General features: G+C 36.6%; 1 protein-coding gene across 2 annotated transcripts in view; it reads right to left on the reverse strand.

Annotated features, from left to right (window-relative positions):
• Nucleotides 1–16,161: 16,161 nt before the first annotated feature.
• LOC111052066 (mediator of RNA polymerase II transcription subunit 1) overlaps nt 16,162–27,822 on the reverse strand; it is a 32,171-nt gene continuing 20,510 nt past the window's right edge. For both annotated transcript variants that reach the window (XM_039440560.1, XM_039440559.1), the window contains 3 exons: nt 27,348–27,528; nt 24,238–24,439; nt 16,162–20,436 (listed from right to left, as the gene is read on the reverse strand). In XM_039440560.1, coding sequence (XP_039296494.1) covers nt 16,680–20,436; nt 24,238–24,439; nt 27,348–27,528 — 4,140 coding nt within the window. In that variant the 3' untranslated portion in view covers nt 16,162–16,679. The remainder of the gene's footprint in view (nt 20,437–24,237; nt 24,440–27,347; nt 27,529–27,822) is intronic.

Here is a 27,822-nt window from a genome sequence, read left to right on the forward strand (position 1 = left end):
TCGATGTAAGAGAATTAATTCAACTATTTTTGTTGCAAATTTCATGTATATAGAGAAGTCCACGTTATAATGGCAGTATTTGATTGACAATTGTATTGCTATCCCTATAGTGAGGTCCACGTTAAAACTGTCGGTCCCGGCTGAAGTATGACAGTCGTAAGGCCCATTGACGGCTTAAATTATATATTCAGGCGGTGGGACCTTCCCGCAAGGGACTCCCCACCAACAAAAGCCATACGAATTTACTTTTTACTTTAGTGAGGTCCACGTTATAATGGCAGTGGATAAAGATAGAAGAATAGCGATGCCGATTGTCTGCTTCAATTAATTATATTTCTACACTGTCAAAAACATAATTGGCATCGGTGTGGACCTAGAAAAGGATAGAACCATCGGCTATGTCGAATGATAGACAAGGATAGCAAAACCTAAGTTGATCAAATACTGTCATTATAACGTGGACCTCACTATAGTCTGTCATTCAACAAAGCGGATAGGCTATCTCTTTCTCGCTTTGCTCTGTTGCCAGATCGTCTTTCAACAATGTAGAATTAATAATTAATTGACAAAATAATCCATCTCAATTATGAAAAATTAATCGACCGAGCGAAGTGAGGTCTAAGATTCAAGTCGACGGTTTGGCATTTCTCTTAATGTTTAAATGTTTTTATGTTGCGCATTCACGGCAAAACGCGGTAATAGATTCTAATGAAATTTGACAGAATCCTTTTTAAATTGCGCGTCGACGTATATACAAGGTTTTTGGAAATTTTGCATTACAAGGATAATATAAAAGGAAAAAGGAGCCTCCTTCATACGCCAATATTGGAGTAAAAATCAGACTATAGAATTATTCATCATAAATCAGCTGACAAGTGATTACACAGATGTGTGGAGAAGCCAGTCTATTGCTGTATTTCCATAAGGTCTATAGTTTCAATCAGGTACTTGTGGATGAGAATACTGCGTGAGGTCTACTGTTCACAGAACTACTAGTTATGAAATTATTGAAAAATATAATATCATGCTTAACAAAATATATACTATTTTAAACTAGAATGAACAGTTAATATTCCACATCAATAAACCTGTATCAGCTACCGTCTATAGAAGGCATTGACAAGACAGAGGATCGGCAACATTGTTCTCCCATCTTTCTCCACTGCCATTATAACGTGGACCACACTATAGAATCTACGGTCTTCGGCTCTCAAACCTCCCGAGGGACTCTCTGTATAGTGAGGTCCACGTTACTAGTAGTTCTGTGAACAGTAGACCTCACGCAGTATTCTCATCCACAAGTACCTGATTGAAACTATAGACCTTATGGAAATACAGCAATAGACTGGCTTCTCCACACATTTGTGTAGTCACTTGTCAGCTGATTTATGATGAATAGTTCTATAGTCTGATTTTTACTCTGATATTGGCGTATGAAGGAGGCTCCTTTTATACCCTTGAAATGCAAAATTTCCAAAAACCTTGTATATACGTCGACGCGCAATTAAAAAAGGAACATACCTGTCAAATTTCATGAAAATCTATTATCGCGTTTCGCCGTAAATGCGCAACATTGAAACATTTAATCATTAAATGCCAATCCGTCGACTTGAATCTTAGACCTCACTTCGCTCGGTCAATAATTGACTATTTTAAACGAGAATGAATGGTTCATATTACATCAATAAACCTGTATCAGCTACCGTCTATAGAAGGCATTGACAAAACAGACGATCGGCAACATTGTTCTCCCATCTTTCTCCACTGCCATTATAACGTGGACCACACTATAGAATCTGCGGTCTTCGGCTCTCAAACCTCCCGTGGGACTCTCTGTATAGTGAGGTCCACGTTACTAGTAGTTCTGTGAACAGTAGACCTCACGCAGTATTCTCATCCACAAGTACCTGATTGAAACTATAGACCTTATGGAAATACAGCAATAGACTGACTGGCTTCTCCAAACATCTGTGTAATCACTTGTCAGCTGATTTATGATGAATAATTCTATAGTCTGATTTTTACTCTAATATTGGCGTATGAAGGAGGCTCCTTTTTCCTTTTATCGTATCCTTGAAATGCAAAATTTCCAAAAACCTTGTATTTACGTCGACGCGCAATTTAAAAAGGAACATACCTGTCAAATTTCATGAGAATCTATTACCGCGTTTTGCCGTGAATGCGCAACATAAAAACATATAAACATTTAAACATTAAGAGAAATGCCAAACCGTCGACTTGAATCTTAGACCTCACTTCGCTCGGTCAATTAATTTTTCATAATTGAGATGGAATATTTTGTCAATTAATTATTAATTCTACATTTTTAAAAGACGATCTGGATCTGGCAACAGAGCAAAGCGAGAAAGAGATAGCCTATCCGCTTTGTTGAATGACAGACTAGGATAGCAATACAATTGTCAATCGAATACTGCCATTATAACGTGGACTTCTCTATACATGAAATTTGCAACAAAAATAGTTGAATTAATTCTCTTACATCGATCTTACTTTTTCGCTCAGTTACAATCAGAAACACATCTCCGTAAATGCGCAACAAATAAACATTTAAACATTAAGAGAAATGCCAAACCGTCGACTAGAATCTTAGACCTCACTTCGCTCGGTCAATAATGGCAGTATTTGATTAACATTGTGTTGCTATCCTTGTCTATCATTCCACAAAGCAGATAGCTCTATCCTCTTACACGTGGGGCACGTAACTATGTGTCTGATAGTAACTGAGGAAGAAAAAGATGATGACATAAACTCAATTTGGTAATTGAAAGGATATGTTTAATGATAACAACAGATAAAGATGTCTCTTTTCTTGGTCCAATTTATTCTTCCGACGTCATTATTGTAAGCAACCAACTGAGAACAATGCTACGACTCTGGTTGCATGTTGAAAATTATAATCTGAATAGTTTTAGATCCACGTTAAAGTATCAGCATGACTTACTATCAAAGATAGTTTCATATGCATGACTTATGAATGACAATCCAGTTTCCCATTCCACAAACGCAGACATAGTAAAGGAAATCTCACTGAGCGTTTTCTCATCAGTAATAGAAAGTAATAGTATTACAATATTGTCCGGTGTATTATGCGTATTATAAACATTATGTATTATGTGTTATGTACATTATGTATATTATGTATATATGTATTATGAATATTACTAACTAGCCGTCAGGCTCGCTTCGCTCGCCATATCCGTCTAGCCAAGGGGCTCCGCCCCCTGGACCCCCGACTGGATCGTCCAAGAATGAGAGCAGCAGGCTCGCTTCGCTCGTCTGCATTTCTCATTTGGGCATTTTTATCATATGTTAGGACAATCCAGTCGGGGGTCCAGAATAAACGTCTGGCTAAACGGATATGGCGAGCAAAGCGAGCCTGACTGCTTGTAATATAATATTCCCAGGATTGAAGTAGCAGTGCCCAAACAATTTTTCCGCGATAAATGCATTTAAATCTTTAACTTGGTGCCAACCTAACAAAGTCAACTCAACTTAATGCCAACCTGACAAAATTATTAATTTAGTTTCCAGTTAACAACTGTTTCGAAGAGGTACTCTATCTAGATTATAGTTCTATAGTAACATATGATATGGAAATTTCAATTATAATTAAGATATTGGGAGAAGAAGAATATACATGCTAAAAGACGAACTTTAAACCCTTAAAAACAACCCTTAGAGTTAAAATATTGCCAAAAGATTTCTTAGTGCGCCTCTAAAGGGCCAACTGAACATACCTACCAAATTTGAACGTTTTTGGTCCAATAGATTTTTAGTTATGCGAGTGAGTGAGTGAGTGAGTGAGTGAGTGAGTCAGTCAGTGAGTGAGTGCCATTTCGCTTTTATATATATAGATAGCCGCGATTCTACGTTGGCATTACACACACGTCTCAACTACACAACTGATTAAGTTGAGACTCTGCATATAGATTCTCAATTCACCGAGGATGGTTATAGGCCTATTTCAAATTCTTCAAGATTTCAGTTTTTAATAACACCCTTGGAGCAAAATATATCTATATATATAAAAGCGAAATGGCACTCACTCACTGATTGACTGACTGACTCACTCACTCACTCGCAGTACTAAAAATCTACCGGACCAAAAACCTTCAAATTTGGTAGGTATGTTCAGTTGGCCTTTTAGAGGCGCACTAAGAAATCTTTTGGCAATATTTTAACTCTAAGGGTTGTTTTCAAGGGTTTAAAGTTCGTCTTTTAGCATGTATATTCTTCTTCTCCCAATCTCTCAATTATAATTGAAATTTCCATATCATATGTTACTATAGAACAATAATCTAGATAGAGTACCTCTTCGAAACAGTTGTTAACTGGCAACTAAATTAATAATTTTGTCAGGTTGGCATTAAGTTGAGTTGACTTTGTTAGGTTGGCACCAAGTTGAAGATTTAAATACATTTATCGCGGAAAAATTGATTGGGCACTGCTACTTCAATCAGAGCTACTCGCTTCGCTCGCCATATCCGTTTAGCCAGACGTTTAGTGTGGACCACCGACTGGATCGTCCTAACATAATTATGATAAAAATGCTCAAATGAAAAATGCAGGCGAGCGAAGCGAGCCTTCTGATCTCATTCTTGGACGATCCAGTCGGGGGTCCAGGGGGCGGAGCCCCCTGGCTAGACGGATATGGCGAGCGAAGCGAGCCTGACGGCTAGTTATGTATATATGTATTATGAACATTACTAATAGCCGGGATTCTACGTTGGCATTACACGTCTCAACTATACAACTGATTAACTTGAGACTCTGCATATAGATTCTCAATTCACCGAGGATGGTTATAGGCCTATTTTAAATTCTTCAAGATTTCAGTTGCTCAAGTTTTTAATAACATCCTTAGAGCAAAATATATTTTATATATTTTCGCCACACTGCACAGAAAGCAGCGGTTTTCCAGTCCCTACATAGATCTGAAAGACATTGTTTGCAGACGACCCTCGTCTGACGTCAGAACAGGTTTCTTTTGGCCTAGGCCGGAAAGAGTACCCTTTCCAGCCGCTAACATGGAACTAAGAAAGGTGATCAAAAAACAGCTGATCAAAAAACTTTTCATTATTTGTGTTCATTATTCAATAATTAAAACATTTATAATAATATCATCTTATTGTCATTTGAAAGAATAAAAAAGTATAAACTCAACCACCCACATAATTGAACATCATATTTTAGGTTATTTAGACAATTTAGACAATTTCCTGATATTCAGATTACCTCAGATTTGCAAGAGCTATGACCTTCCATTTCTGCTTTCGGAAGTGCTCAGTAAATTATTATTATTATAAATATATATTGTTTATTTTTGTGTGTGGCGAAAAATAGTGTTCGCACCACGGGCAAAAATGTTTTTCCGGCTCTCAATCTTTTCTAGTGCTCGGCCTACGGCCTCGGACTTGAAACCCGATTTTGAGCCGGTAAAATCTCATTTCTGCTCTAGGTGCGAAATATACTATTATATTAAATATATAGAGTATATTTTCAATGTTATCATATGCCTAAGTTTGTCTCTTCATTTGGTAGAGAGTTAGTGGGGCGGATATTTTTAATATTCTTTCCGAAGAATGGACATTGATATGTCCAAAGCTCCGCCAATTTATGCAGATGCATAACAATATAATTATTATCTATAGTTATTATATTACAAATTGCTTTTTCATATCATATACAGTTCAATAATTATTTTCTTAGTCTATATTATGTAAATTCATCTATAATTTTGCTGTATTGTAAGCTATTGTATATAAGTGTATAAGCCAGTAGGCCTATATATTGTAATCTACATACATAAAGTACTTAATCAATCAATCAATCTTCGATATCTATCATTTGGTACCAAATTCGTGTTTCTCGCATCGAAGATCATAAGGTCACGAAGTTTGAGTGATTTTTATTTTTCACAAAAAATAAGAAAAATCATGAACTAACCATCGTGAAACACACTGAAACAGACATCTCAGAAGATGTAGCTGAGATTTGCACCATATAGATGTAGTTCTACCTGAGATATGTCGGAGCCGAATTTGGCAACCCCAGCTATAATTATACAGAGTGAGTTATGAAGCTGCAGACATGAAATTTTCAAATTTTCGAATGGTCATATCTCCTGAACGGTAAGCAATTCTGCAAATATGATTCCAGATTTGTGTTTCTCGTATCAAAGACCATAAGATCACGAAGTTTGAGTGATTTTTATTCCTCACAAAAAATTGATGATTACCATGGACTACCCATTGTGAACCACACCGAGACAAAAAGTGTCTCAGATTTGGCTGTAATTCGCACAATAGATGAAGCTTGACCTGAAAAATGTCAGATCCAAATTTGGCACATCCCGCTACTATAAAGAGTGAGTTATGAAGCTGCAAACATAAAATTTTCAAATTTTTAAATGGTCATATCTCCTGAACGGTAAGGAATTTTGCAAATAGTCTATGATTCCAGATTTGTGTTTCTCGCATCAAAGACCATTAGATCACGAAGTTTGAAAGATTTTTATTTTTCACAAAAAGTTGATGATTACCATGGACTACCCATTGTGAACCACACTGAGACAAAAGTATCTCAGATTTGGCTGTAATTTGTAAAATAGATAAAGCTTGACCTTAGAAATGTCAGATCCAAATTTGGCACATCCAGCTACTATAAAGGGTGAGTTATGAGGCTGCAAACATAAAATTTTCAAATGGTCATATCTCCTGAACTGTAAGGAATTTTTACTTTCCTTGCCCTATTACCATAGGTAAGGAAAGTATTGCTTTCCGAAAAAAATTAAGGTACCCCAATTTGTAAATTTCTATACGTTTCAAGGTCCCCTGAGTCCAAAAAACTGGTTTTTGGGTATTGGCCTGTATGTGTGTGTCTGTGTGTGTGAGTACACGATATCTCATCTCCCAATTAATGGAATGACTCGAAATTTGGAACTTAAGGTCCTTTCACTATAAGGATCCGACACGAATTTCGATCAAATGCAATTCAAGATGGCGGCTAATATGGCGAAAATGTTGTCAAAAACAGGGTTTTTCGTGATTTTCTCGGAAACGGCTCCAACGATTTTGATCAAATTTATACCTAAAGTAGTAATCGATAAGCTCTATCAACTGCCACAAGTCCCATATCTGTAAAAATTTCAGGAGCTCCGCCCCATCAATGCAGATAGATTCGCAATTATCAGGCTTCAGATACAATTGAAACAAAAAAAATCAAGTGGAGTAGATTGAGCAAGAAAATCTCTACAATTAATGTTCAGTAATATTTTCACTTAAAATTGAAAATAAACTTTAAATTCGAGAAAATGTGATTATTCAATTGCAAATTATTGTTGATTCTATTAAATCATTCACTATGAAGAGATCGCAGACTTCGTGTGTCTCCATCGTTATTGCCCGGTCACCAGCTGGCTCAAATCTTTGAATAGTAGACTTGAGATGCGCGGGAACACTAGCGTCAGGTGATCAATTTTCATAACGGCAAGGAAAGTTATGTGAGTGCGCCACACCAGATTTTGCAAATATGATTCCAGATTCGTGTTTCTCGCATCAAAGACTATAAGATCACGAAGTTTGAGTGATTTTTATTCCTCACAAAAAATTGATGATTACCATGGACTACCCATTGTGAACCACACCGAGACAAAAAGTGTCTCAGATTTGGCTGTAATTCGCACAATAGATGAAGCTTGACCTGAAAAATGTCAGATCCAAATTTGGCACATCCCGCTACTATAAAGAGTGAGTTATGAAGCTGCAAACATAAAATTTTCAAATTTTTGAATGGTGATATCTCCTGAACTGTAAGGAATTTTGCAAATATGATTCCAGATTTGTGTTTCTCGCATCAAAGACCATAAGATCACTGAGTTTGAAAGATTTTTATTTTTCACAAAAAGTTGATGATTACCATCAAAGACCATAAGATTACGAAGTTTGAAAGATTTTTATTTTTCACAAAAAGTTGATGATTACCGTACTACCCATTGTGAACCACACTGAGACAAAAAGTATCTCAGATTTGGCTGTAATTCGCACAATAGATGAAGCTTGACCTCAGAAATGTCGGAACCAAATTTGGCACCCTCAGCTACTTATACAGGATGAGTTATCTAGCTGCAAACATAAAATTTGAAAATTTTATCATATCTGCTGAATTTATGAGTATATTTTTATTTTCATCATAGGCCTATGTCTATGTTTGTCTCTTCAAGATCTATCATTTGGTACCAAACTCAACCAAACCCGACCATCCGTTCAGAGTTCTTAAATGTTCATGATGTCCAAGAAAATTTTCCCACAAAAACCGAAAGTGTCTCAGATTTGGTTGAAATTTGCACCATAGATAGAGCTTGAAATGACAAATGTCGGAACCAAATTTGGCACCCCCAACTACTATACAGGATGAGTTATCAAGCTGCAAACCTACAATTTGAAAATTTTATCATATCTGCTGAACCTATGAGTATATTTTCATTTTCATCATAATGTCTGTGTTTGTCTCTTCAAGATCTATCATTTGGTACCAAACTCAACCAAATCCGACCATCCGTTCAGAGTTCTTAAATGTCCAAGAAAATTTTCCCACAAAAACCAAAAGTGTCTCAGATTTGGTTGAAATTTGCACCATGGATAGAGCTTTACCTGACAAAATTTGAAATTCTTTCAGTTTAACTGGAGCCCAAATCTTGAATCATTGTTTTCTCATAAGTAGTAGTTTCTTAGTTGTTACACTATTGCACTGAGACAGCGAAATGTCGGAGCCAAATTTGGCATCCCTAGCCGCTATACAGGTTGAGTTATACAGCTGACATGCAAATCTCCCAGATTTGGTTGATATTGGGGCTATGGATAGAGGTTGATCTAAGAAAGTGTTGTGCTATAATATGAGACGTTTCGCTACAATACAGGGTGAGTTATTCACTCAAACATAGAATATTACCTCCACTCTCAGATCAGAGAAATCACTCATCTTCGAATGCATATAACTCAAGAATAGGACAGAATTTCGCCAATGTGATGATAAACATTTTGTTAATAACTTTGGTGTAAACGCAGCTCTACTCTAGTTACACACACATCGATTTTTACTTTGCTTGCCCCATTACCATAGGTAAGTAAAGTATTGCTTTACGAAAAAAATTAAGGTACCCCAATTTCTAAATTTCTATACGTTTCAAGGTCCCCTGAGGCCGAAAAAGTGGTTTTTGGGTATTGGTCTGTATAGGTGCGTACAGACTTTCGCTCTGCTCCGCAACCGAACGTCACTCCAACAGAGCGATTGATGATCGACCGGGGAGCAACAGTGGTTCGACCGGGGAACGCGAGAAGATCTAATATCTTCCGTAACGTTCATGATGGGTGCGTGGGCGGTGCGACTGTGGTTCGATGGAGGAACGAGGGCGGTACGAGGGAGGAGCGTGCTCGGTGCGGGTTGGAAGAGCGTATATGTGTACGCAGCTTTAGTGTGTTTATGAGTGTATGTGCGTCTATGTACACAATATCTCATCTCCCAGTTAACGGAATGACTTGAAATTTGGAACGTAAGATCCTTACACTATAAGGATCCGACACGAACAATTTCGATCAAATTCAATCCAAGATGGCGGCTAAAATGTTGTCAAAAACAGGGTTTTTCGCGATTTTCTCGAATTCGGCTTCAACGATTTTGATCAAATTTATACCTGGAATAGTCATTGATAAGCTCTATCAACTGCCACAAGTCCTATATCTGTAAAAATTTCAGGAGTTTTGCCCCATCTATGCAAAGTTTGATTTTAGATTCTCAATTATCAGCCTTCATATACAATTTAAACAAAAAATTTCAAGTGGAAAAGATTGAGCATGAAAATCTCTGCAATTAATGTCCAGTAACATTTCCACCTAGAATTAAAAATAAGCTTGAAATCCGAGAAAATGTGATTATTATATTGCAAACTGTTGGTTCTATTAAATCATTCACTAAGAAGAGATTGCAGACCTCGTGTGTTTCCAGCGTTATTGACCTATCACCAGCTGTCTCATATCTTTTGAATAGTAGACTTGAGATGCGCGTGAACGTTAGAGCGTCAGGTGATCAATTTTCATAACGGCAAGGAAAGATGTGTGAGTGCGCCACACCACATTTTTGGACGTAATTTTTGCACTCCTTATAAATTCTATTAGATTAACAGATGATGCTTGTCAAGGTCCCTTTAATCTGATAGAATTCATAATGACGGCAAAAAATCAATGTTTGTGTACTGTAACTGAAAAGGGAAAGTTAAAAAAATCAAATGACCATATCTCCTAAACACTGGTTAATGTTTCAATTTTTTTTCAAAGAATTTAAGGCGAGGTCCGTGTTTCTCCTAAATATAATAATGCATTATAAAAGACATCAAATTCTCCGTTCATCCAGAACTCCTGAATACATCTATCCGAATACATCTTTCATTATAAAAGACATCAAATTCTCCGTTCATCCAGAACTCATGAATACATCTATCCGATTTTTCAACCACATTTGCTACAACTGATTATTATTCTACTTATTCATAGTACCTATTCTACAATTTCTTATGAATAAAGAAGGTTAACTGAACTAAACAATTAAACATATAATATGATTTTATTCATTTAAAAACAAACTTATATAAAAAAGCATTTCACAAATGTCTTCGGTTCTATAGTCCCACGTTATAATGGCAGTGAAGAAAGATAGAAGAACAACGTTGCCGATCCTCTGTCTTATCAATGCCTTCTATAATAGACGGTAGCTGATACAGGTTTATTGATGTAATATTAACACTGTTTATTCTCGTTTAAAATAATCAATTGTATTTTATTAAGCAAAGAATTATATTTTTCATAATTAAGATTAAATATTTTGTTAATTAATTATGAATTCTACATTGTTAAAAGACGATCTGGCAACAGAGCAAAGCGAGAAAGAGATAGCGCTATTCGCTTTGTTGAATGATAGACAAAGATAGCAATATGATATTTTCGAGCTCAAAATTTAAGTGTTTTTATTCTTTATTTTGTGAATTTATAGTTTGTTTCATGTTTTTAAGAAACTTTTATTATTAATCCATCCAAATTTAAAATTGTTTGTTTTATTCTAATTTATATTTTAGATTGTGATTTGGTGTAGAAATTTGAATGGACATAACCTATAATATTTGGACAATTTAAAACTAAATTAGGAAATTGAAGAAGTTTTAGGCAATAGCCTGTTTTTTCTTTTCCGATTCTTGTATTTTTTGCTAACCTAATAAATAAATAAATACCATTGCTAATCAAACACTGCCATTATAACGTGGACCTCACTATAATAATTTTGAACAAATTTACAAAGATTAATTAATAATGTCATTGCAGTCCATGCATAGAATATCATGTTTAATAAGTTCATTATCAACTCAATATCAAAAAATTAAAATAGTTACAATAATATAATATCAATGTCTGAATATCGTATTTATACTTGTTCATCTTATAATAATTAGTAATAGATATAATAACATTCTTTATTTGTATTTTACACATTATATACAGTATCTTCTTTATCACATTATATATATACAATATTTTTAATCATACATAGTACCTGTTGTATCCAAGTTGTTCATTTTTAAAATATATTATATTGTTTTAAATTATTTTTAAACCATAGTACGTGTTTTAAATTTTGTGATTAAATTCGTTGAGATTACATTCATAAAATTTGAACTCTTCTAGTTTAAACCATCAGCTGAATCTGTCGAAAAATATTTAAATAAATAAATAAATATATAATAAACCAAAGAAACTTTGGAGACAGTGTGACTTGTAAAAATCAAAGACAATTTAGGTCCGGTTTCCGAGCTCTGGATTTAGCTAAGTTCTAGCATAGAGAAACAATAGCGTAAGTAGATATCCCATGGTATAGGGCGTTATGTCGCAACTTTTACTGTTATCTCAAGCCGATAGTCCACGTAGTTCTTTCTTGTGAAGCTGTGTGACGCTCGTAGTCTCTCATACTCTCATTTTTTGGTAGAGAGTTAGTGGGGAGGATATTTTGAATATTGTTTCCGAAGAATGGACATTGATATGTCCAAAGCTCCGCCAATTTATGTAGATGAATTACAATATAATTATTATCTATAGTTATTATATTACAAATTGCTTTTTCATATCATATACAGTTCAATAATTATTTTCTTAGTCTATATCATGTAAATTCATCTATAATGTTGCTGTATTGTAAGCTATTGTATATAAGTGTATAAGCCAGTATATTTTGTAATCTACATAAATAAAGTACTCAATCAATCAATCAATACTGTGACGTTCATACACTCTCACCCCAACAAAACAGTAAAGATCGACAGTAATCGGCTTGAGATAACAGTAATAGTTGCAACATAAATGCCCTATACCATGGGATATCTACTTTCGCTATTGTTTCTCTATGGTTCTAGACATTAAACAGCTGGAGTCAGAAAATTGGCTTCCCGAAATGGGGCATAGTCATAGACCACGTTCAAATTAAATTTCGAAAAACTAGAAAATTGAACACAAAATAAAGTTAAGAGAAATTAGTGTAAAGTTTCAGCTATTTTGAATTTTTTAGGAATGGTTCATCTCGTCAAGGAAATTGTTTCCAATATTATAGGAATCAGAAAATCAAGATAACCATAAAAACTACGCCCAGTTTTGGAGGGATAATTTTCTGACTCCAGCTGTTTAATCTCTAGAACTTAGCTAAATCCCGAGCTCGGAAACCGGCCCTTGAGGATTGAATCATAGAGAAACAATAGCGTAAGTAGATATCCCATGGTATAGGGAATTTATGTCGCAACTTTTGCTGTTATCTCAAGCCGATTACTGTCGATTATTGTCAATTTTTACTGTTTTTTGGGGTGATAGTGTATGAACGGTACAATTTGAGAGACTATCGGCGTCACACAGCTGCATAGGAAAGAACTATGTGAACTATCGGCTTGGGATAACAGTAAAAGTTGCGACATAAACGCCCTATACCATGGGATATCTACTTATGCTATTGTTTCTCTATGATTGAATACATTTAAACCAAGGATTGGATAAATTTTTTAAGACAAGCTAAGAATTGAAATGAATACATTTGGCCCAAGAATAGCATACATTCAAGACTAATAATTAAATACAATTTAACATCTAGGCTACAAATAAATATTGTTTGTTCATCTTACTAATAAAAGATAAGCAAAATACGAACAGAAAACAGTTTAATTAAACATAATCAGTTTTTTATAATTATTAAAACTGTAGCTTGAACATAGAGGGCTAAAATCTTTGTTCAGGCGCCAATAGCATGTAATTTAACAAAATATTATGGATTCCATGGCTGTCATTGGTTTTTCAAACGTCTGTCAATACAAAAAAAAACTGTATTTTTTCTAAAATTTATAATCTTCCTATAGAAAGGTTTTCTTCAAGATCAATAATATTATAGTAATCATCTTTTCAAAATTTCTAGTTTTGGCACAAACTGTGTCTTAAGTAACTCAATATTATAGTGAGGTCCACGTTATAATGACAGTAGTTGTTCAACTTTGGAATTGCTATCCTTGTCTATCATTCGACAAAGCCGGTGGTACTATACTTTTCTAGCTCCACAACGATGCCAATTATGTTTTTGACAGTGTAGAAATATAATATTAATTAATGCAGAGAATCGGCATCGCTATTCTCCTACCTTTAACCACTGCCATTATAACGTGGACCTCACTATAGAGCATCAATAATACAGAATCTTCATTTGCAATTAATTAAAACACTAAAATTTAATAATTTATGTCATTTGATAGAACTTAATGGCTGTGATCAACTTTATAATTATTATCAGATCTATCCTTATTATGATCCTGATTATTTTGTTTTTTTAATTGAAATAACCTTTATTTATTTCTTCAAGACATAACCAATTATTGTGCATGCCATTCTCAATTGTTAAATTAATTATTAAGAATAACAGTCCATGTTTCACATGTAACTAGTATAACATGTAACTGTTATTAGTACAACAGTCCATGTTTCACATCCTTATAACATAGCTCAGGGCTCTCCAACCTACGGCACAGAATATACAGAATGGAAAATTGTAATCAATCGCCTATCTAACCAATGCTTTTTACATGACGCCAATACTAAACACGTCACGTGACCTTGGGAAGTTCCAATCCTGGTCTTGTGATTGGCTCGTGGCAGTTAACGAGATCAATTGACCCGGATCATTGAAGTGATCCGAACCTACCATCAATACTATTACAATGCGGCGCTTCCTAACAAGATGGCGGATTTTGGCGTCAGGGTATAGCCAAGTTTCCGTACTGTATGTGTATACTGTGCCTACGGCCCGCGGGCCACATCCGGCCCGCGGATGGATTTTGTCCGGCCCGCCGAGAGTTATTGCAACAGATTTTTAAAAATATATATTTATACACATTTTTGCTAACAACTATGAGTTCAGTACTCTTCTCTTACTAGCCACTCCATTTCTTAATAAGTGTAAAATTAGCTGTAAACAAGCAGCGATCAACCATTGTGAGATACCGTATTAGCAAATGGTCTGCACGGACTGTACATGTCCCTGTTTGAACGCTACAAAGAAGGTAACCTACTTCCATTTTACAGTTCTCTCCCAGGAAAAGACTTTAAAAATATAAAAAAACATGCTCGAGCTATGTTTTCTCTTTTTTGGATCTACCTACAAGTGTGAGCAGACATTTTCAAAAATGAAGTTTGATAAATCCAAATACTTTCTTGTCAGATGAACATTTGAAATCAATTTTAATGATCGGAACCACAAAGTTTGATCCTAAATGGGCGGAAAATTCAAGTGGAAAATAAATTCTCACTAAAAATGAGTACCTATTTTCTTTTAGCATAGTAACATTTTACAAATTCATGCATTGTCAAGTTTTCTTATGAGCTTCTTACACTCAACAAATTGGACTTTTATTAAAATAAAACTAATTGGTTTGTTTCTTCCAACTTAAACATACTTAAAACTCCTCATATTATATATAATAATTTAATAATAAACTTTTTACAAATTCATGCATTGTCAAGTTTTCTTATGAGCTTACACTCAATAAATTGGACTTTTATTAAAATAAAATTAATTGGTTTGTTTCTTCCAACTTAAACATACTCAAAACTCCTCATATTATATAATAAAATTGTACACCCCCCAAATCCCCCGTCGTGTGTGTCCCCACAAGTCAAATTCCACATACATCCTTGTTATTGGCCCTCTAAGCCTCCCAAGAATTAACAATGTGGCCCTTGGATAAAAAAGGTTGGGGACCCCTGACTGAGCTGGTTGAAACATAAATATTTAGAACCATTCATGTTTCAACTCCTTATAACAATGCTGGTTAGAGCAACATTAATTATTGTAACCAGATTATTTATTCAATCGTTTAAAATAACACAACTTCCAGTAAAGTACCAAAGGCTAAAACCCGAAACAATACAACATTATAACACATAAATCATAACCATAAAGTTAATAAAACAATATAAAAATCTTGAAGCACCCTTTATTTAAAAAAAAACTTCAAAATAGTTGAACAACTAGTTTCTTCAATGATCACACCATCATCATGGTTATAACCTGATGATGATGTGATAACCGAAACTAGTTGTTCAACTATTTTAAAGTTTTTTTTTTTTTAAATAAAGGGTGTTTCAAGATTTTTATATTAATTTAAATTTAGCCCATGTGAATGGAGTGTTTTTATCATAACCATGTATCACATCTTCATAACAATACAAGTCAAGCATGCTGCACACAGGGACAATAGCAGCTTCCACTAGCTGCAATGGGAGTACGGAATTGAGAAAGTCATGTACATTTTAGTTCCAGACATTTCTAATTCCGTGTTCCCACAGTAGCTAGTAGAAGCTACTACCATAGAGAAACAATAGCATAGGTAGATATCCCATGGTATAGGGCGTTTATGTCGCAACTTTTACTGTTATCTCAAGCCGATAGTTCATGTAATTCTTTCCCGTAAAGCTGTGTGACACTGGTAGTCTCTCATATTGTGCCGTTCATACACTCTAACCTCAACAAAACAGTAAAATTCGACAATAATCAACAGTAATTGACTTGAGATAACAGTAAAAGTTGCGATATAAACGCCCTATACCATGCCATATCTACTTACGCTATTGTTTCTCTATGCTACTACTTTCCTGTCTGCAGACTGTTCTATTACAAATCAAACGTTTCTTCATTTTGGCATCGATAGGCTACAATCATTTGAAACAAAACAACTTTTCAATCATGAACAGTAAATAACTATTACAGAATAGAATACAAAAAATTGATTACAGTAATTGACCATATTTTACACCCATAAAAGTAATGCTGGTCTATATTATGATACAGGTTTCGAAGCTATATAGCAAACCTGGTCCAAACTCTACATCCCTATACAACAGCTACAGTGAGATTCACTAACAACTGTCACCATGGATACATGTTTCACTCCCATACAACAATACTGTACTATATTGTGATATACATGTTTTTATTCCCATATATAACAATATGTGACCTCAGTATTGGAATATGTTTCACACCCATACAACATTACTGGTGCATGTTTCACAGCCCTAAACAACAGCTAGCTGCTATTTGCCTATATTGACCAGTGCCTCATCCATGAGTTCATCGTCTGTGATACAGGGTGATGCAGAATGTGGTGAAGGAATTATTAGCGGTGATGGAGCCGGTGACTTGACAATGTGCACAGAAACCGAAGGTGAGGGCACAGAAAATGTAACTGGCAAGGGTGGAGGGAGAGGGGTAGTTGAAGTGGAGGGAGGAGGGGTGCTGCGTTTGTGGTGGGTGATGGCTAAAAGTGGTGAGAAACTTGTGGGTGCAATTTTTTCGTTAAGTCCCACATTAGTGACCATTTTGTCAGTGCTTAGTCCCACATTGGGCGCGATTTTGTCAGTGCTTAGTCCCACATTGGGCGCAGTTTTGTCAGTGTTTAGTCCTACATTGGGTGCCATTTTGTCAGTGTTGGGACCTACATTTGGCACCAATTTGTCTGGTAACAGCTTGTCACCTGCACTTAGCATCTTGTTTGCTGCTTGCAATGATGTTGACATGTCCAACAGAATCTCAGCTGCTTCCTGGGATGCTGTCGAGGTGGTAGCTGCCAAAATACTTGAAGCTTTCTGTGACACTTTTTTCAAATCAACCACTACATCTGAACTGGTAGACGTGAGATCCAGCATTTTCTCCTCAATCTTTGCAGCAAAACTATCAACTGAACCACGCAGCAGACTGGAAGCCGACTCAAGCAGTGCTGATGACACAGCAGCCCCCCCACCACTACTGGTAACTGTACCGGTAGTGGTGGAGGTAGACCCTAAAAAATCAGCTGACTTCCCTCCAAAATCACTACCTTCAAATTTCAAACCCATTGCAGCTGCTGCTCTGAGGCCATCAATCCGTGATGGATGAGTTCCTGGATCACTCACTGATTTAGACTCAACAACACAACTTGTACTACTAGAGCTTGTCGAAGAAGACCCCATAGAACTATTACCCCCTCCACTCGCCACCTTACTCCCACCACTATCATTCACAACTACCCCTCCTTTCTTACCAGCATCATCACCACCCAATGATGATGACATTGTCATATTGTTGTTCACACTGCTACTATTGTTGTTGTTATTATTGTTCTGCCTGGCCGACAACTTTGGAATCTGAAAGTTTGGATCCAACTGCTTAATCAAACCTTCAACCACCAACTGCGGAGGAATCAGGCCAAACTCAGTTTTGGCACCATCCTCTCCCCCACCACTGCGATGTGGACTCATCTTCTTCAGATCACTCTTGGCAAAGATAGAAGATGATGATGATGAAGAGGAGCCACTTGATGATGACACTGATGATTTGGATGTCTTCAGTTTACTACCATCTTTCAACAACAAACTACTCGATGATTTGGCTTTGGAGTTGGGTGAAACTGTTTTGGCTGTTTTGCTCAGCACCTTGGTTCCACTAGCACTCACACGCTGAGACGAGGAAGATGAAGAACTGCTACTAGACGCACTCGACTGTGGTTTCTTGGAAGCAGGACCACTGTTCACTCCTGGCTTCAGACCGGTGTGAGTTTTAGGGGAACCCGACCCAGATGGGACTACAGAACTGCTACTACCACTACTCTTAGCTTTGGACGAGTCTTTGGCACGTGTCTTGTTGATGGTGATCTTCATCCCATCTGAACTGTGCTTGACCATATATTCACCAGGCACCTTACTATCACCGGGAGCTTTAGGGCCCAGTTTGTCGCCAGAGGCAGATTTCACCACACCTGAGCCACCCACTTTGGCAGCATCTTTGGACAAGGTTGGGGTGGCACCAGAGGCTGTAGCTGCACCTCCACTAGGTGACAGTTTGACGTTGGTTGATGCTGACACACTGGCCCCACCTTCCAGCACAATACCATCGCCACAATGTTGGGCGGATTTCAGTTTGTCAATGACTGCTGACAGTGAACCCTTGCGGTTGCGGATCTGCTGCGGCTGCAACAACTTCTCACCACTGGGGGGTGTACTACTACCCCCTCCACTGCCCCCCACCCCTGGATTCGCCCCTGCCACATCACCACTTCCCAAATCCAGTGGCTTCAGTTTGACAGTCGACGACTTCAACTTGGGACTCTGATGACCACTACTAGACTTCTTGTCTTTATCCCTACCACCAGAATCTTTAGACTTACTACTACTACTTTTAGAACTGTCAGGCTTGGGTGAGCTGACAGACGAGGCAGATTTCAGTGCAGACATGCTAGGTTTTCCAGACGGGGAAGACGTGCGGTGTTTGGGACTGCTTTTGGGACTGGATGTGTACACAGGACTATGACTATGTTTTGTGGACTTGCTGGGGGTTTTGGAGCTGCTGGGAGACACTGGTCTAGGCGAGCCTCCACAATCCGTTGGTTTAATACTGACTGAAACCGGTTTCAACAACGGATCTTGCTTGGGAGGCCCCATGAAATTATCCTCTCTCCTCCTCTTCCTCTTCTTGTCCTTATCTTCACTACTATTACTGCTACTCTTACTGCTACTAGAACTACTTCCCCTACTACTCTTACTACTACTAGTACTACTTCCTCCACCCCCACTCCCCCCGTTTTTTGAAATCGGTGTAATTGTGATACTACTACTGCTGCTAGAACTCGTCATGGGGCTGGCGATTGGAATCAACTCAATGCCAGGACGTCTCTCCAACCCCAAAACAGAGTTAATGTTGGATGTTGTGATGGGAGTGATGCTGACTGTGGGAGGCACCAGGTTTTTATTCTCCAAATCCTGCAGAATCGAGTTGGGCGACCGCTTCTTGGGTTCCGGTGGCTCCAAGGATGGCGACAAACTTAGCACCGGTTGCAGTGTGCTGCTAGACACAACCTCAACCTCTTCTTTGCTGCTACCTAGAGTTGTTGACGAGTCACTACTGGATGACTCCACCACGATCTCCCCCTCTTCCTCTGTTTTCCACTTGCGTTTTTTGCCTGATTTTGTTGCAGGTTCAGCAGTTTTTGAGGCAGCAGGAACATCACTGACATCCCCCGACAGAGTGGCCAGCAAGTTGGGAACATCAGTGGCTAACGCCAGTGGTTCAACGGCAACATCAGGCAAAAGAGACGGGGCTGCCTCTAATAAACTCTTGGACAATCCCAGGAGGTCATCCTCCTCCTCTTCCGGCTCCTCCTCCTCCTTCTTTACCTCCACCTTCTTCTTCTTCTCGTCATCGCCTCCACCAGACATTAACACTTTCTTCAACTCTTTTGCGGCGACATCATCATCGACAACTTTTGCGGTTGTGGAGGCGGAGGTTTGAGGGGGTTCAGTGGTGGCATGCGGTGGTCCCCCCAGGCCAAACAGCTCCACCGCATCCTTCAAGTTTAAATGGTCGGGCACATTCAACAACAAATCCGAACTAATGATTGCTTCCAACACATGCATCGGCAAATCCTCCTCCTCCTCCTCTTGCTTTCCCTCTACCACCTTCCCCTCCCCCTCCTCTGGCTTCCCCACCACCTCTTCCACCTCCATCTCCTCCTCCTCTTCCTCCTCCACACCCACTACCTCCCCGCCAGCATTCGTCTCCTCCTCCTCCTCCATCATCATGCCATCTGGATCTGGTTTAATCCGGATTGTCTCATCTAGACTGCCACCTCCTCCTCCGCCTCCTAGATTTCCTCCTCCTCCTCCGTCGTTCATCATGTTTCCTCCCCCTCCACCTCCTCCTCCTACTCCTCCAGTTCCTCCTCCTGCTCCTGATCCTTGGTCAACCTCCGTTTTTATGCTGGTCATTTTTTGCCAGGATTTGATTAGGGCTCGCATCGTGACTGGGATGGAGAGGGATCTATATTGGAAAAATAAAACAAGGAAATTTAGTAAACGGGATGGAATTAGCTTAGAATCACATAAATACATTAAATCAAATACGATATAGAAAATATATCCTATTATATTGAGCGAGCAATTTCTGTATCTGGCTATTTATATCTGGTTATTTATGTTCAACGGATCTCGAAAACGGCTCTAACGATTTTCACGAAATTTGGAGCATAGTAGGTTTCTGACATAAAAATTCGATTGCACTAGGTCTCATCCTTGGGAAAACTCACTGAAACAGCTGAGACTTTCGTCGTCTGCGGAAAAAGTGAGTGAGTAAGAATGAGAAAAATCAAAATATCGCATCCCCGAAATTCAAAAGCTGATGTATAGCCAGCTGTGAAATATAAACACGATCATTTTAGAGAATTGTGTTCTGTTTATCAATAAATAAAAGTAACGAGCGAAGCTTGGTGTCCCGATATTTAGTAAAATAATACAAGGAAATTTAGTAGAATAAATTCAGATGGAATTAGCTGAGAATCACTTAAATACATTAGAAAATATATTAGTAAAATAATACAAGGAAATTTAGTAGAATTGATAATATTTTTATACTCAAGTTGAAATTAATGTCTATTTTTATTTTATAATCTTGTAATTAATATTGTACAAATATTTAGAATTAATTCAGATGTAATTAGCTTAGAATCACTTAAAAATACAGAGCATTGGAGATTTCTAAAATGTTTAATCTGACTTTATCCTTAGATATCAACCGTTAGATATCTCTGATATCTTCAGATATCTCAGATATCTTTCCATCCAAAATAAACCTCTGTTTTTTTTAGAAATACACTCTATTTATAGAAGTAAACTAATGAACTGATTAACTTCAAACTTTACATAAATATTCTGAATTTACCGTAGATGGGGGTGTATGTCATTCACTGAAGGTGTTCACTTACTAAAGTTCTGCAGTTTAAAATTAGTTACCATATATTGAAACACATTTTTTAATAAATTTATATGAATGTTTTATCACAGAAGAGAACATCAAATGAAAACAATAACTAATGTCAGACAATAACTACTAATGAACTACGGCTTGATGAACAAGCCGTGGTCACTTACACAAGGTAGGCTATAGGACCTTTATCCAGTGCCACCTTTACTGGCTGACGTACTCCCATAGATGGATATAGGTTGATTCCATTTTCGTTATTCAATTAATTTTAATTTAATAATTAAAACAAACTCATTCAATTTATGATTCAAAGTTCATGTAACAATAAAAGCCCAACCAAACAGAGCTTTCTCCAAGTGACTCCCTGGCATATTTGGTAGCACGTACAACTCTGTTGTACGGAATGAAAGGTTACAGGTTTTAAACCAAACTCTTTATTTATTCTGATAATTTTCAACTCTGATGAAGATATAGAACCAGTATCAGCTACCCTCTATAGAAGAAAAGACAGGGTACTGACAGACTATGCACTGGGGAAAATTTAGTGTTGAAAAATGCAATCTTCTCATGTCCAGGAAACATCTATACAACACATTGACCTTCTATTATGCATATGTTTACTCCCACTTGAGCTACGGCACAATATTTTGGGGTAATTCTGTAGACAGCCGTAGAATTTTCATCACGCAGAAAAAGATATTGAGAGTTATCTGTAGACTGAGATCAAGGGACTCATGTAAAGCATTTTTCAAAGACCTTAACATACTCACACTTCCTTCCATTTACATTTACCAGCTAGTAGTTTTTGTTAAAGTAAATATCAATAAGTTCCAATTTTGTACAGATAATCATAAGTATAATACTCGAAATAGAAATATTATTGCATTTCCAATCCATAGAAATGTAGCTTTTGAAAAAACTCCATTTTATTCAGAAATGAGGCTCTATAATAGGCTGCCAACAGACATTCGAAACATTGAATCAGTCATTTTATTCAAACAGGCAGTCAAAAAATGTTATTAGAGAAAATTGATTTTTTATATATAATATAAATCATTACCATCCTTAATGATACTTGACACTTGATACCTGAATAAATATTTTATTATTTTGATTGTATGTATTAGGATTAGTATTAGTACTGACAAGTTACCTGTCAAATGGGATTATTCCCAAAATTGATGTAATCTAATGATTATTAATAAATAAATAAACTATAAAAAAAGAAAAAACTGGCTTAAACACATAGGTAATAGGAAATTCACGAATGACGCATCATCACGTCTCAACTACTCAACTGATTAACTTGAAACTGTGCATATAGATTGTTAATTTACCGAGGATGGTTATAGGCCTATTTAATTCTCCAAGATTTCAGTAGGTCAAGTTTTCAGTATATGTTTTTAATTGGACCCTTGCGGAGCGCGGGTTACCTGCTAGTTCAATAATAATGATTTATGATTGTCAATACATGACTACAGATGGAAATAGATTAGAAATAGCATTTTTTCAAATGCTAACTAATGAATAATTATTATTAAACGAGAATCCCAATTAGATGCTGTAAATCATCCCGAAGACTTCTGCTACTGCAAATATTGACAACAAATTATAATAATTGTTTTTTCTGCTCTCATGTATATGCATGTATATGCAAGTTATATAGCTAATTACTTATATAGTCAGCACTCCTCATTCCATTATTGTTGATGTAGCATAGTTGTAGTGGAAGGTAACATTGTATTTAGTAGTCAGTTCCAAGCTAGCGGACATAGCGGATGGAGCTCTATCGCGAGATATAAAATTATTGTAATATGTGGTTAACAAATAAATTCATTTTTTAAAAAGACTATTTGATTAATCGCAATCTTAACTCGCATGTATATGCATGTATGTGTAATATTGTATTATTAACATTTTATTTCTATTTTTGCTCGTGTATGTATGTGTATGACTAAATTATTGTTTGTTTTATTTTTGGCAATAAATGAATTTGATTGATTTTGATTTGAATTTAGACTAAGCGTCACCGTATGATTTTCAAGAATGCGATATTCTGCCCACTTTGTGTACTACAGCCTACGTCACGGCTGCAGTTCCCCCACTCCAAATTGCATGTCAACTTGAGGCCGGTTTCCGAGCTCGGGATTTGGCTAAGTTCTGGACTTTAAACAGCTGGAGTAAGAAAATTGGCTTTCCGAAACGGGGCGTAGTCGTAGTCATTGTCAAAGTCACGTTTGAATTAAATTTAAAAAAACTAGGAATTTAAACACAAAATAAAATAAAGAGAAAATAGTGTAAAGTTTCAGCTATTCTGAATTATTTAGAAATGTTTAACTCCGTCAAGGAAAAACGTTTTCAATTATAGAAATGAGAAAATAAAAACTGCGAATGCGAGTACTGTTATAAAAATTGCGACTCCGCCCCGTTTTGGAAAGCTAATTTTCTGACTGCAGCTGTTTAATGTCTAGAACTTAGCCAAATCCCGACCTCGGAAACCGGCCCTTAAATTCAATAGATGAGTGACCAACCTTCTGTCTACTAACTTATTTTGGTAGAGAGTCAGTGGGGAGGATATTTTTAATATTCTTTCCGAAGAATGGACATTGATATGTCCAAAGCTCCGCCAATTTATGTACATGCATAACAATATTATTATTATCTATAGTTATTTTATTACAAATTGCTTTTTCATATCATATACAGTTCAACAATTATTTTCTTAGTCTATATTATGTAAATTCATCTATAATGTTGCTGTATTGTAAGCTATTGTATATAAGTGTATAAGCCAGTATATATTGTAATCTACATTAATAAAGTACTCAATCAATCAATCAATCAACTTTGGGATATACTGACCTCTGTAGCACGCGTGTGGCATAGTCGGGCGAATGGTTTTCGTTGGAGGACGTGTACACCTTACACTTGACAGCTGACACATTGCTCAGGTCCAACTCAGCTGTGGCCATACTCTCCTCTACAGGGTGCTCCAGAGAGATCGAGATCTGGCACCACGACAGAGGGGTCAGCTCCATTATTATCGTCTTCTCCAGGTCGGCAACTGAACAAAATAAATTTAAAAAAAAACATAGTTTTATTTTTGTCACATCCACATTTATTAAACTTGTCCAAAGGACTGCAGTTTCGTGTTGAAACCAACACCACAGAATAGATACAGAATGGAAACTAACAAACAAAAGCCTATCCAAACAATGCTTTTTAAATGGCACAAATACTAGACACGTCACGTGACTGCGCCATCTTGTTAGCAAGTTAAAGTCCTGTCTTTTGATTGGTTCGCGACAGTGAACGAGATCAATTGATCCGGATTAGTAAAGTGATCCGAACCTCCTATCAATACTATCACCATAGAGAAACAGTAACATAAGTAGATATCCCATGGTAGAGGGCGTTTATGACGCAACTTTTACTGTTACTTCAAGCCGATAGCCCACGTAGCTCTTTCCCGTGAAGCTTTATGACGCTGGTAGTCTCTCATACTGTGCAGTTCATACACTCTTACCCGGTCAAAACAGAAAAAAATCAACAATAATCGACAGTAATCGGCTTGGGATAACAGTAAAAGTTGCGACCTAAACGCACTATACCATGGGATATCTACTTACACTATTGTTTCTCTATGCTATTACAGTCATATCTCGAATACGTATTATCTGAGTGTTAATCTTTGGTGAAAACAGAAATTTTAAACTTAACCTCACTTTGGACAATTTATGTGCCAAAATCAAGGAATTGAAGAAGTTTTGGGCAATTGCCTGTTTCTCTTTCCAAATATTGTGTTTGTGACTGTTCTAATAAATAAATAGATAAATGAATAAATAATGTGGCGCTTCCTAACAAGATGGCGGATTTTTGCGCCAGGGTACTAGCCAAGTTTCCATACTGTATGTATACTGTGCCAACACATCTTCAGATGTATAGTGAGGTCCACGTTATAATGGCAGTAGAGAAAGATAGGAGAAAAACGTTGCCGATCTTGTCAATACTTTCTATAGACGGTAGCTGATACAGGTTTATTGATGTAATAATTATTCACAATGTTGGAGTTACCTGGCTAAGTCGAGCTATTCGCTATCTCCAGCTATTTGCTAAGTCTGTGTTAACTCAATGCTTTAGTGGTACGTTAGAAAAAAATTAACAGACGAGATAGCAGATAGCGCAGGTTTGAGTCCGCTAACTCTAGCTATCTCTGTTAAAGCGGCAGCCATATGTTTATAATCTTACTTTTTCAAACCTTAGACCAGTTATAGAATAGACACGCCCCATTGTATATTCATACTGAAAGTAGATGAAGCCAACATCTACTGCCATATCGCTACATCGTGACGTCAGCATCGGATAGAAAACTTTTCTGTAGAGTTTGTTTACATCGTTTTCCATAGCAGATTGAGTCTATTTCAGTGGGAGCGCAGCGGGAGTTACCATTTTTATAAATAATAATATTTACTTTCATCTGAAATAGACACAATCTAAAAGTTTTCTATACGATGATGACGTCACGATATTCTATGTGTCTATTTCAGTGGGAGCGCAGCGGGAGTTTACCATTTTTATAAATAATAATTTACTTTCATCTGAAATAGACACAATCTAAAAGTTTTCTATACGATGATGACGTCACGATAGGGCGATAAGGCAGTAGATGTTGGCTTCAGAGGCTAGACTTCCCAGCTTGTCTATTCTAGTCTAGAATATTAAATATATATAATATATTCATTTATATTTCATTTATACGTGGATACAATAACAAATCATATAAATATGATTGGGAAGGAACAACAGGCTTGGCCCAAAACTATTCCATTCCCAAATTTTGATTACATGTCCAAAAAATAGGTTATGTTTGTTCTGTAAGAAGTTCAAGGTCAACTTTCGTCCAAAAATAAATATGAGATGCAAATTTTAAATTTAGAAAAATTAAAACACCAAATTATAGTTAAATATTACACTTAATTATCACTGCACATTGTATTAATTAAGTTATTTTATGAATTTTGAAGCCAAAAATACACACAAATTCTCACTAAGAACAGCTGAACATAATATGTTCATAATATCACTGGTCTAAGTTTCAAACTAACTTCAAGTTACACAAATTATCCGCTCGGATCGCTACAGCAGTTAGCTTATAGCATATGGGTTTAGATGGGGCGTTCACAATCCAGAGTTATCAAATAGCACTTTAGCTGGCTAAAACAACATTGTGAATACCCCTATTAACTGTTCATTCTCGTTTATTATAATCAATAAGCAAGAAATCATATTTTAAAATAATTTCATAATTATTTTTCATTATTAAATATTTTGTTAATTATTAATTCTACATTGTTAGAAGACGATCTTGTAACAGAGCAAACCGAAAAAGAGATAGCGCTATCTGATTTGTCGAATGATAGACAAGGATAGCAATACCATTGCTAAACAAACACTGCCATTATAACGTGGACCTATAATTATTATTTAACGAAAATTTAATGATTATTTAGCATTTGAATAAAAGCATTCTCTATTTAATTTCATCTGTAACCTGGTTGGCCGCTATGGCTTCGTATAAAATGAGCGCTGCTATCCAGAGATTGTCAGTTTGGTGTAAGGGTAAGCATTCCTGACCGGCAATTGGGAGAGGTACCGGGTTCGATTCCCGGGCTGGCAAATAATTTTTGGATAATAGTTCTCGAGTTTCCATCTAGCTGTTAACCCTGTTGTCAATGTCTGCAGTAGCAGAAGTCTTCGGGGCGATTTACAGCATTTATTTACGATTTTCGTTAAATAATAATTATATATTAATTAGCATTTGAATAAATGCATTCTCTATTTAATTCCATCTGTAACGTGCACCTCATTATAGAAATATGATCAACCAACTGATTTTATAACGTGGATCTCATTATAGAATAACTACAGTTAATAATAATAGAACAACTAATTTAGGTGACATCCGCACTCACCATGCTTAGCATTAGGTCGAATACAGCTGGTTATGAGTGTATTGAAGAGAGCCTGTTGTCTTAGCAGAGCGATGACCTTGGGCACATGTGAGGGATGACTGAACGGTATACTGGTCACTAGAACCCCCTCCAACTGCCGGTTCTCAGTCATGAAGTAGCAATGGGTGTGGTCAGGTAGTGTCTGCAAAACACCAAAAATGTACAGATGTACTTTCTTCAATTCAAGAAAAATAATTTATTTCGCACAACATAATATCATAGAGAAACAATAGCATAAGTAGATATCCCATGGCATAGGGCGTTTATGTCGCAACTTTTACTGTTATCTCAAGCCGATAGCTCACGTAGTTCTTTCCCGTGAAGCTTTATGACGCTGGTAGTCTCTCATATTGTGCTGTTCATACACTCTTACACGGTCAAAACAGTAAAAATCAACAATAATCGACAGTAATCGGCTTGGGATAACAGTAAAAGT

The sequence above is a fragment of the Nilaparvata lugens genome, chromosome 14, assembly GCF_014356525.2.
Source record: "Nilaparvata lugens isolate BPH chromosome 14, ASM1435652v1, whole genome shotgun sequence".
Lineage (NCBI taxonomy): Eukaryota > Metazoa > Arthropoda > Insecta > Hemiptera > Delphacidae > Nilaparvata > Nilaparvata lugens.